At 48.7% G+C, this 12,572-nt stretch overlaps 1 protein-coding gene across 1 annotated transcript in view; it reads left to right on the plus strand.

Annotated features, from left to right (window-relative positions):
* Nucleotides 1-12,572, plus strand: part of LOC140202104 (calcium-activated potassium channel subunit alpha-1-like) — an 87,300-nt gene that overhangs the window by 1,569 nt on the left and 73,159 nt on the right. The window contains exons 2-6 of the mRNA XM_072266962.1: nucleotides 3,522-3,736; nucleotides 7,375-7,465; nucleotides 8,764-8,875; nucleotides 9,230-9,305; nucleotides 10,833-10,908. Coding sequence (XP_072123063.1) covers nucleotides 3,522-3,736; nucleotides 7,375-7,465; nucleotides 8,764-8,875; nucleotides 9,230-9,305; nucleotides 10,833-10,908 — 570 coding nt within the window. The remainder of the gene's footprint in view (nucleotides 1-3,521; nucleotides 3,737-7,374; nucleotides 7,466-8,763; nucleotides 8,876-9,229; nucleotides 9,306-10,832; nucleotides 10,909-12,572) is intronic.

A 12,572-nucleotide genomic window follows, 5' to 3' on the forward strand; every position in this document is an offset into this window, starting at 1 on the left:
CTGCACTCTGCCTGCCAATGCAGCAGCTCTTTTAAGATTAGGATTAGTCCTGTTTGTCCACGTACATCGAAACATACAGTGGAATGCGTCGTTTGTGATGACACCCATCACAGTCCGAGAATGTGCTGGGGGCGGCCGGCAAGTGTCGCCATGCTTCCAACACCAACGTAGCAAGCCCGCAATTACTAACTCTAATCTGTATGTCTTTGGACTGTGGGAGGAGACCAGAACACCCGGAGGAAACCCACACAGTCACGGGGAGAACGTACAGACTCCTCTCAGACAACGGTGGGAATTGAACCTGGGTCACTGGGGCTGTAATAACCTTACGCTAACCACTACACTGGATAATTAAAAGATACCTCGTTTGCACTTAGACCATCATGAATGAAGTTTTACCTCCTCGCCTGGATCCACCCGTCACCTCCCAGCTGTAGCTTCACCTCTTCTCCTACCCTCTGGCTTTCTGGCAATTACCCCTCTATCTTTCAGCCCAAATGAAGGGTCTTCATCCAAAATGTCAGCTGTCCATCTGCACAGATGCTGACTGACCTGATGACAAACCAAAGAGGGTAAGAGCAGAAGGCAAGCGGATGTTCGGTCCGTCTGCCTGTGTTTGACCGGTCTCTCTCTCAATGCCGTCGGAGGATGGTGCCGGAGTTCAAGGCTGTGGGAAAGGTTTAATCGCTGTGGCTTGTGGATTGGACTCTATAGTTCAGGATATGATGTGTTTCTGGTTTCTGTTTGCTCCGTTTTTGTTGCTATTTTGTGTGATTTTTGATGGGGGTGGCCTGCAGGTATCAAACGACACAGCGCTAGATTGAACTGAAGTGAACTGTGCTGAACATTCCTGGACTGTTCAGATGACTTTGTAGTTTGACGTGTTTTTTCATTCGTTTTTGCCGTTTGCATGATCTGTTCTATTTTTTTGCACATTAGCGATTTGAATGGGTTCCATGATTTTCCTTGTTTCATAGTTGTCTGTGAGAGACAAATCTCAGGGTTGTATACTGCATACTTAACTTGGTCATAAATGTACTTTGAATCTTTTGAGTTCCTCCTGCATCCTGCTTGTAACTTCACATCCCACTGGGTCTAACTTCTCCCTTTCTGTCCTTGCTGAACATTGGAAGCTGAGTAAGGAGCATGTGAGATCCCGTGGGTCTGTCGTCACTGGAAACCACAGGATCAGCCATCCCATCCTGGAAGACCAAGAGGAGTCACGAACATCAGAGGTAGAGTTGGAGAGAAGCAAGTTCCTTGTCCGCTACGTGAGGACTTCTGCTTCCATATAAAGCGAAACACTCAGCGGGTCAGGCGGCAGCTGTGGAGAGAGAATCAGTCAATGTTTCAGGTCAATAATCTTTCATCAGAACAAGAAGAGAGAGAGAGAGAGATGGTGGTGCAGAGGGAACAGGACTGATAAACGTATAGCAGGAGGAGACGGAAGGAGCAGGTGAAGAAAATTAGAAAGAGAGAGAGAGAAACCAAAAAGCAAGAAATACTCAGCAGGTCAGGCAGCATCTTTAGAGAAAGAGAAAAAGGGTCAATGTTTCATGATGAAAAGTGAGAAAACAAGTTCATTATGGAAAGGACAGACTGATGGGTGAGAGAGAGAGGGAGAAGTAATTTATTATCAAGGTACATATATGGTACCATATACGACCGTGGGATTCATTTTCTTGTGGGCACTCACAGGAAAATAAAGAAATACAGTTGAATTTGTGGGAAACAAAGGCTGAAAAATAGAGAAAATGAGAGACAGAGGAAGAGAAGTGATATAGACAGAGATGGAGAGAAATAGACAGAGAGAGCCATAGATATAGAGGTAAGATTGAAAGAGTCAGAGAGATATAGATAGAGAGAGTTACAGAGAGAGATATAGATCAAGAGAGATATAGTTAGAGAGAGATAGAGGGAGAGAGATATAGATAGAGGGAGATAAAGATAGAGATAGAGAGAGGGAGAGAGATATAGATAGAGGGAGATAAAGACAGAGAGAGGGAGAGAGATATATAGAGAGCGATAGATATAGATAGATGGAAGGAAGGTACTTTGGACGTATGGGAGGTGATGGGAAGGAAGTGAGGGCTGAGAGAAAGGGAACAGTGGAAGAGAAGGACAATGGAAGAGACCTGAGATGTGAAAGTCGAGGAACTTTACACACCCTGCACTCAGCTTCCCATCAGCTATTCTACTCTGTAATTGTCAGGGAAGATGAAAGGAAATGAATTATTTTGTATATTGCTCTGGTTACCCCTTGGATAGCAAGGCAGCTTATCGGTGCTCAGCAAGACACCACTCTCACAAGTCTGTCTCAGTGTGCTAGGGCAATATCTCCCTCTGACCCCAGTCTTGGATGGAGCAGTGTATCCTCACCTCGGCTGTGAGCAGCTGGGTAAAATCCTGATACAATGCAGGAATGTTGCTCTCAAAACGCCTCTGAACCATTTCAGTTGCAACTTGCAAAATTACTGTATGAAAATAAGAAAATCAAGAGACAAGAATTAGCCAATCAGATGACAGAGAGTTAGTTAATTCAGAGTTTGGATGTCACAAGACCAGTGTGGTATGACCAATGTAGGGAAAGCGGGGCCGGGGCATAGATGAAGAAATCGAGTTGAAGTTCTAGTTTAATTTTCATTCACCTACATGCATGAATACAGCCAAATGAAACAGGGTTCCTCTGGGGCAAAGTGCAAAGCACACCAGCAATAGTCACACCTTCCAACAGGATCACAACCTTGTCATAGGGTTTGGAGGCTCGCGTGCCTCAATGACCCGGAGAGCTATGTTGGCTGGAGTCAGGCTTTATGCTTTGGCTCTTGGTAGGGTCACCGATGCCAAGCAGGTCAAAGGGTAGAGGCCAGACTAAGAGAGGTCCACCAGACCTCCAGGTTCAGGGGTTCAGCTCAGGGCTAACAACCCTGACTGGTAAAACAAAACTCTTACAGAAACAGCAATGAAGAATCCTTCTACATCTGAGTGCGACGGTATTCCTGAGTCTCCACCCGGACTTGTGTGACTGACAGTGAAAGCTGGGAGGAGGTGACTGACACGATGAAGGAAGCCCTGAACACTGTCAGAGAAGGAGGGCCTTCATTGCTGCCCTAAATGCCAGTGGTGTTACAGGCAGTAAGTTAGAAACAGTCACACAGGACACAACACATGTAATTATGATAGCAGATAAACACAGAGTTATAAAAAAATGATATAGCCCAAGTTCCTGAGTGTCACGGTTTGTAGATTGATGTTGTCCTGGAGCCATGTCTCTGCAAGAACAGCCTGCAGCAGTTCCTCATTTCACACAGTCTAGCTGCAGATGAATGCAATCTAGCTTGTCTTCCCCCGAGCGAGCACTGGAGGGCAGCACAGAGCAGGGTGGGACACTGGGACGCTCAACACTAGGCTGATACCACTCAGTGGAGGTGACCAGAGGTTCCCAGGCCACCAGGAAGCCTCCCGTCTCCCTGGCTCACTACCAGGATGCCCACCATTATTTGGCCTGGGCTGTCGTCCAGGCTCACTTCGCTGCACTGTCTGATGCTAAATCTGTTTCAGGCGATCACTCATCTGAACTCCACGAGAACACCAAAGTTACGGCACGCTGGCCTGATGATGGAGATCCAGGAATGGGCTCAGCGCATGATATCGGCTCAGTCTTGGGTTGGCCGAGGCCTTGTGAGTACACGAGGGTCCACACTCGGAACAAGGGCATTGGAGCTGGTGTACTGAGGTACAAGTGAGAAGCTTGTCTTGCTCACTGTCCATATTGATCAAATTGCCGTGGCGGTGTAGTGGTGAGCGTGACACTGTTACAGTTCTGGGCATCTGAGTTCAAAGTTCAATCCCGGTCCCGGCATCCTCTGTAAGGAGTCTGTACATCTTCCTGTAGAATGTGTGTGTTTCCTCCACGTTCTCCAGTTTTCTCCCACAATCCAAAGGCGTACAGGTAGGTGAATCGGTCATTGTAAACTGTCCCGTGATTAGGTTCGGGTTTAATTGGGGTAGGTGAATCGGTCATTGTAAATTGACCCATGATTAGATTTGGGTTTAATCGGGGTAGGTGAATCGGTCATTGTAAACTGTCCCGTGATTAGGTTCGGGTTTAATCGGGGTTGTTAGGCGGTGCAGCCCGAAGGCTGGAAGGACCAATTCCAAGCTGCATCTCTGAATGAAGTAAAAGTCATTACACAGTGCACCGAGATAGAACAAGGTCAAACGATAACAGGATGCAGAATAAAGTGTAACAGCTACAGAGAAAGTGCAGTGCAGGTAAACGATAAACTGCAAGACCATAACGAGGTAGAATCTGAGATCGCGAGTCTGTTTTATTGTAGTATGGAAGTGTTCAATAGTTTCTAACAGTGGGGCAGAAGGTGTCCTTGAGTTTGGTGGTACAAGCTTGCAGACTTTTGTATCTTCTGCCTGATGGGAGAGGGGAGAAGGGAACAAGTCTGGGGTTGATATGAGGCACTGAAAAGTGTAGGTAGAGTCCATGGAGGGGAGGCTGGTTTCTATAACGTACTATGCTGTGTCCACAGCGCTCTGCAGTTCCTTGGACAGTGCAGTTGCTGTACCAAGCCAGTGGGAGCGTGTGGGGTCCACGTCCAGGAGGAAGCAGATGAGCGATTGGTTGCCTGCTGACCATCCAGTGGATGGCTGAAGGCCATAAACCCCCAGGTCAATGGATGACCGCCGGTCACTGAGATACTTCATCCTGCTGGGGGTGAAGGGAGGGTCAAAGACTCACTGGCACCCTGGTAGCATGGCAGTTAACACAACGCAATTACAGCTCAGAGTTCAATCCGGCGGCTTCTGTAAGGATTCTCTGTACGTTCTGCACGTGCAATACGTGGAACTTCCCTGGGGGCTTCGGTTTCCTCCCATAGTCCAAAGATGTACCAGACAGGTTAATCGGTCTTTGTAAAGTGTCCTGTGATTGGATTAGGGTTAAATTGGGGCAATAGCGGTTGCTGGGGTAATGTGGCTCGAAGGGCCGATAAAGCCTTTTCCACTGTGTTTCTAAACAAAATAAATAGATAAAATTATGATCTTTAATAAAGACCCAAGTACTTTATTCTGAAACAGTATGAAATTCTATCAATTTATGATCACTCGTTCCCAGAGAATCATTGGCTTTATGTGAACGCGCAGTCCCTGATCTGATACAGTCGACATCTGATTGTCCGTGAACAAATGTGATAGAAATGCAAATTCAGTTCCGTTCGGCCGGTCCAGACATTTTGGCGATGATGTGGAGGGTGGGAGGGGGCTGAGGGGGTATAAAATGAGCTTGTGAATTACGGGCTGGGAATTCGGGACAGCTGGAACAGGGTTTGGATGAGTACAGAGTGTGGGAGTGTTAGGAGTTTGTGAAGGAGGGACCTGGTGAATATTATGAGGAGGACTGGGGGGTGGGGGGCACGCGGAGTTGTCAGTGAGTGAGTAGACCAGAGGGAGGGGGAATTAGCAGTGAGCGAGTAGGAGTTGGCGGTAAGTGAGTAGATGGGGGGGAGTTGGCAGAGAGTGAGTAGGGGAATGAGGGAGGGGGATGTGGAGAGGCTTGGGTCTGGACTGGTCACTAATCTGTGCACACACGTTGACTGCAGCCTCTCTCTGGCAGGTGACGATGGTTTTCCTCCTCAGCTTTGGCTCTCTCTTCATCCACTTTGTGATTTCCTTCCAGTGAGTTCTGCAGCCGGTCGGGGTGAGAGGGGCTGAGGCAGCTGATGTTGGGGAGGGTAGGCATGCAAATACCTACACAGGGGCAAACACACACTACTCACACACACGCACACACACAGGCATAGTTATGCACATAAATAAAGGCATCCGTTAGTCTTGCGAGACCATGGATCTGTGCCTGGAAAGTCTTCACTCTCCAGGGCAAGGTTGTATGGAAGACCAGCAGTTGCCCATGCTGCAAGTCTCCCCTCTCCACGACACTGATGTTGTCCAAGGGAAGGGCATTAGGACCCATACAGCTTGGCACCAGTGTCGTCGCAGAGCAATGTGTGATTAAGTGCCTTGCTCAAGGACACAACACGTTCCCTCGGCTGGGGCTCGAACTCACGACCTTCAGGTTGCTCGTCCAATGCCTTAACTACTTGGCCACGTGCCCACACTTATACACATACACAGACACACAAACACATACACATATGGACATACATATATACAGACAGACAGACAGACACACTCACACTTTCACACACATAAACACACTCACAAACATACACACACACTGACATACACTAACACACACACACACAGGCACACTTACATACACACACAGACCACTTACACATACTCACATAGACACAAGCACACAGACAGCATGCACCCACTCACACACAGACACACATACAGAGACACACTCACAGGCACACTTATACACAAAACACACACTCACACACACACACTGCTCAGAGGCACACACACATTCACCTGCTCAGACACACTTACACATACACAGACACATATAGTCACTCACATACACAATCACTCACCCTCACACACACAAACACACACAGCCACACTGACACATACACAGACACTCACAGATACAGGCATAGGCACACATAGACACAGCCACACAGACATACACACACTCACACACACAGGCATATTTACACACAGACAGACACACATGCACTCACACACTCACGCACACAAACACACACCACTCAGACACACACGTACACACACACATAGAGACACTTACACATGCACATACTCACACATAAACACACAGACACAGACACACACACACACACACACACACACACAGATACACACACACACACACACACACACACACACACACAGGCATACATACACTCTCACACACAAACTCACATACACAGACACACACATAAATTCACACAGAAAGACACACACACTCTCTCTCTCTCTCTCACACAAACACACACACACACACACACATGCATTCACACACACAGACACCCACACAGATACACACACAGACACACTTAAACACATATACACAGACAGATACAGGCACACACACACACATACCACTCACAGACACAGACACACACGTGTACACACGCATGCACAGACACATACACTCACCCTCACCCACAGTTCACAACAGAGTCGGGGGTGCAGAGAGTTCGAACCTGCTGACCCACAGTTATCCACTGGGTGGAGAAGATGAACACTGAGGGGCAGCTCACACAGCAATAGTGTGTGTGTGTGTGTGTGTGTGTCTGTGAGGGATTGTGTGTGAGGGTGTGAGTGATTGTGTGTAAGTGAGTGTGTGTGAGTGTGAGTGATTGTGTGTGAGTGTGTGTCCACAGTACGTCTGACCCCGTGCTAGATGAGACATTGATCTGCTCTCCCCAGCAGGTCCATTGAAGACACTTGGGTAGTCCTGAGGACACTGGAGGTGGTCGACCTGGGATTTAATTCTTTCTTTCTCTTCTACTTTGGCCTACGTGTAAGTTCTTGTTTCTGCCTTGGGAACTAATAGAGAAACAGACTGATTACCTTCCCCACGGTGTGGGGACAATCTAATCAAATCTCAACCAGAATCAGCTTTATTGTCACTGGCATACAGTATATGTTGTGAATGTGACGTTCTGCATAGCAGAGCAGTGTAATACAGACAATAAGTTACAAACAGAAATATCTAAAACAAAAACGTGCAGAAAGAGAGCAAACAGTGAGGTAGTGTTCATGGGTTGGTTCATTGTCTGTTCAGAAATCTGATAGTGGAGGGGAAGAAGCTGTTGCTAAAACATTGAGTGTGTGTCTTTAGGCTCCTGTACCTCCTCCCTGATGGCAGCAATGAGAACTTCCTTTGTGGTGGGTGTCCCGAATGATGGATGTCAGCTTCCCGAGACACTGCTTTTTGAAGATTTTGTCAGTGTTGGGGAGGCTCGGGGCTGTGGTGGAGCTGGCTGAGTTACAACTTTCTGCAGAATTTTCCAGTCCTGTGCAGTAGCCTCCCTGCCCACCATACCTGACGAGAATGCAGCCGGTTAGGATGCTCTCCACGGTACATCGGTGGAAATTTGCCAGTGTCTTTGGTGACATTCTGAATCTCCTCAAACTCCTGATGAAGAATAGCTTCTTTGGAGTTGCGTGAATTTGCTGGGTCTTGGAATAATCTTCAGAGATGTTGGCGCCCAGGAACCTGAAACTGTTCACCCTTTCCCCTGCTGACCCCTCCGCAAGGGCTCGTGTGTATTCTAGGTAACCCAGAGCAGCCTCCCCTGTGGGTTCTGATCCTGCACCTCTAGCAGATTCCTCGTCCAACCTCTCTGACACCACACTGTTCCCTCCCCCCCCCCCCGAGTCACACTCATCAGAAAATATCCCACCCACAGGTCTGTGGTACCTTGTGGTATCCACTCCCTCCTCAGCAACCTGTTACAGGGCCTTTTGGTGCTACCTAACCGGGCCAGTCTGTGACACCCATCAGAACCCCTATCCCCCCCCCCACACGCGCTGCTGCAGGGCAGAGCAAGGACTGTGAGGGTGGGGTGGGGAGAGCAGAGGGGTTGGGGGATAACGAGGGATGGGTAAGGGCTGGTGCAGAGGGTGTGCTGAGTGTACCGGGGTAGGACAAGGGAGGGTGATGAGGGGGAGTGAAGGAAGTGGGCAAGACGGGGTTGGGGGTGATGGTTGATGAAGGGTGGGTATCTGTCTGTCTGGACCATGCTCCCCCGGGTGAGCCTGTGGCAGGTGCACCCCGGGGCCCTGAGTCACCCTTGCCCCTCTTGTTGCTGACAGTTCATCGCCGCCGACGACAAGTTCTGGTTCTGGGTAGAGCTGAACTCCATTGTGGATTTTTTCACCATCCCCCCAGTCATCATCTCTCTCTACTTCAAGCGTGACTGTATCGGTAAGTGGTGCTGACAGAACCGGCCCTTGCCCTGACGCCCGGACCTTTTCAACCTGATCCGGCACTTAAATTATCCAAACTTTGGGCCATTCCTCACTCTCGCGCCTCTCTGGGGCCTGGGGCCTGCCATCACGATTCGGCAAATATCGAACCTTTCCAATTCAGCCGGTCACTTCAATCGATCCTCACTCTTGCCTCCGTCCGCATCCGCCACGCCTCGCCTCCGGCTCCCCCTCCTCCTCCTGCCTAGCTGCGCCACTGCACACCCCTTCCATCGTCAGGGGCCATCGTTGCTAGCAGAGTGTTACTGATAAGGTGTTCAGCAGTTTCCTTTGACTTGCTCTGCCCCGACAGGTCTGAGGTTCATGAGGACACTCCGCCTACTGCAGCTGCCTGAAATCCTGCAATACCTACGGATCCTCAGGAAGCAGTAAGTTGTGTGTCAGCTCCTGGGCCGCGTAGTGATGGGGAGAGGGTGTAGAGAGTGCCAGGAGAATGCACATTGTGTGAGGTCTTCACTTTGCCCTCTCATAATCAGAGTCAGCATTATTCCCTTCGCCATACTGTACTATGTGTATTGCAGCAGAAAAATTGCTCTAAATTACATAAACAGTGAAAAAAGGTTTAACAAGGTAGTGTCAGTCCTGCTGAAGGGTTTCAGCCCAAAATGTCAACTGTACTTTTTCCCTTAGATGCTGCCTGGCCTGCTGAGTTCCACCAGCTCTTTGTGTGTGTTGCTCGGATTTCCAGCATCGGCAGATTTTCTCCTGTTAGTGTTCATGGGCTCATGGACCATTCAGAAATCTGCTGGCAGAGGGGATGAATCTGTTCCTAAAACATTGAGTGTGGGTCTTCAGGCTCCTGTACCTCCCCTGATGGTCGTGGTGAGGGTCCTGAGTGAGTGATGCCGCCTTCATGGGGCTCCGCCTTTTGAAGATATCCTCGATGGTGGGGAGTCCAGTGCCTGTGATGGAGCTGGCTGAGATTACAGCCCTCTGCAGCCTCTTGAGATCCTGTGCAGTGGTCCCTCCACACCAGGCAGTGATACAACCAGTCAGAATGCTCTGCACCATACCTCTATAGGAATTTGGTGAAGTTCCAAACCTCCCTCAAACCCCCCAGTACCACCCACCCTCAGTACAGTTCTGGCACGACCAGCCTGTATAATCAAAGATCAGCTTTAGGAGATTCATTTGTCACACGTACATCGAAACAACAGTCACCGAGGATGTGCCAGGGGCAGCCCGCAAGTGTTGCCTTGCTTCCGGCACCAACACAGCACTCCCGCGATTTACTGACCCTAACCTGTGGAACGTGCCAGGAATCGGAGCACCCAGACGAACCCCACGCGGCCATGGGGTGAACGTACAAACTTCTTGCAGACAGCGGCAGGAATGGAGCCTGGGTCGGTGGTTCTGTAAAGCGTTACGGTGGCTGCTACACTACCGTGCCGCCATGGCACTGGGCTCCCCAGAGGCAAGGCTGCTGCACATTCTCCCGAATCGTTCACTGCCGACAAGTGGAATCCAGTCACTTCCGTACGACGGGCTAACACGGGAGGAACACAGTGGCACGGCAGGTAGTGCTGCTGCCACCCGGTTTGAACCGGAGCCCTGGTGTTGTCTGTGCGGAGTTTGTACGCTCTCTCTGTGACTGCGTGGGATTCCCCCATATCCCAGTGACGTGCATGTCGGGAGGGGCAGTTCATTCCCCACTGTGAGTTTTCCCAGTTGTATTGGGCCAGGGGAAGATTTGGTGGGACTGTGGGGAAACAGTATAAATGGACGAGCACAACGCGTAGGCCAAAGCGTTCGCTTCAGTGCTGTGCAACCCTCTGATCCTGTGAGTTCTGTGGGGAGCGCTGGGCGGACGGTGCCACCTGTGTTCCCTTGGCTCTGAGGTCTCCTCCCACTTGTTCTTCACCCGGTGTTTCTCAATCTGCTTCCCCCACCCCCAGCACCAAAATCAAACTCGTGAGTCTTTTGTCGGTGTTTGTGGGAACCTGGCTGACAGCTGCTGGCTTCATCCACACAGTGAGTACCCGTCCTTTCATCCACACTGTGAGTACCTGTCCTTTCATCCACACAGCGAGTATCTGTCCTTTCATCCACACTGTGAGTACCTGTCCTTTCATCCACACAGCGAGTATCTGTCCTTTCATCCACACCGTGAGTATCCGTCCTTTCATCCACACAGCGAGTATTTGTCCTTTCATCCACACCGTGAGTATCTGTCCTTTCATCCACACCGTGAGTATCCGTCCTTTCATCCACACCGTGAGTACCCGTCCTTTCATCCACACCATGAGTACCCGTCCTTTCATCCACACCGTGAGTATCTGTCCTTTCATCCACACCGTGAGTATCCGTCCTTTCTCACCGCCCTCTCCCTGGGTGGACTCAGCTGGTGGGGAATTTTAGGTGATAGATTTAGAGACACACATGTTAACAGTTCCTTCTGGCCCCCACTGCCCAATTACACCCATGTGACCAATCAACCTATCAACCTATACGTCTGATATACCCCTGGGGAGGGTTTAAATGGAGTTGCTAGGGGGATGGGAAACAGAGTGATAGGGCTGAGGGTGTACAGGTAAATGCAGCGTGCAGTGAGACTGTGAGGAAGGACAGGTAGATGATAGGGCAAAATTGCAGTCAGTGGGATGAGTTAAAGTGTAAAAGAAATCCTCTCACGGCTCTATTCGGTATTGTTGCAGGGCAAGATATCAAGTTGAAGACAACAGATTTACATATTTTGGCCTTTAGCTGGGAGGTTGCTTTTGTTTAAATGGAAAGATGCTTTTCCTCCTACTCATGCTCAATGGTTATGCGACGTTATGTCATGCTTAGATTTAGAGAAGATTCGTTGTTCAATTTCTGAATCTCGTCAAGACTTTCAGACACTGTGGGGACCCTTTCTGTATCACTTTCAAAACTTTCAAAACCCTCAATTCATTGTTTAAATGTAGATGTTGGCTATTATAAATTTTTATTATATGAGAAGGTATTTTACCTTTTTTTCTCCTTAATAAACAGCTTCGGTCTTGGTAGGGGTTAAACTCTAAAAATAAAGAATTATCTTTTTTAAAAAAATGAAAAAAAGAAGTGTAAAAGAGAGCCAAAGTCAAAAAGGGTGATGAATACAGGACTGAAGGTGTTATATTTGAATGCACACAGTGTAAAGTAGATGATTGTGTAGCGCAGTTAGAGATTGGCAGGTATGACATTGTGGGCATCACTAAGTCATGTCCGAAAGATGATTATGGTTGGGAGCTTAACGTCCAACTATTGTATCGAAAGGACAGGCAGGTAGGGAGAGGAGGTGGGGTGGCCGTGTTTGTAAAAAATGAGATCAAATCCTGAGAAAGAGGTGACAAAGATGTAGAATCCTTGTGGGTAGTGTTAAGAAAATGCAAAGGGGAATAAGACCCTGATGGGAGTTATAGAATATATATGGGCCTTCAAACACCAGCCTGTGGGATACAGATTACAATAGAGAATACATAGAGGGCAATGTTACAATAGTTATGAGTGATTTCAGTATGCAGAGAGATTAGGAAAATCAGGTTGGGGCTGGATCCTTGGAGAAGGAATTTGTAGAAAGCTGACCAGATGGCTAGTTAGAGCAGCTTGTGGTTGAGCCCATTATGGGAAAGGCAATTCTGGATTGGGTGTTGTGTGATGACCCAGATTTAATT

This window comes from Mobula birostris, chromosome 8 (genome assembly GCF_030028105.1).
Source record: "Mobula birostris isolate sMobBir1 chromosome 8, sMobBir1.hap1, whole genome shotgun sequence".
NCBI lineage: Eukaryota > Metazoa > Chordata > Chondrichthyes > Myliobatiformes > Myliobatidae > Mobula > Mobula birostris.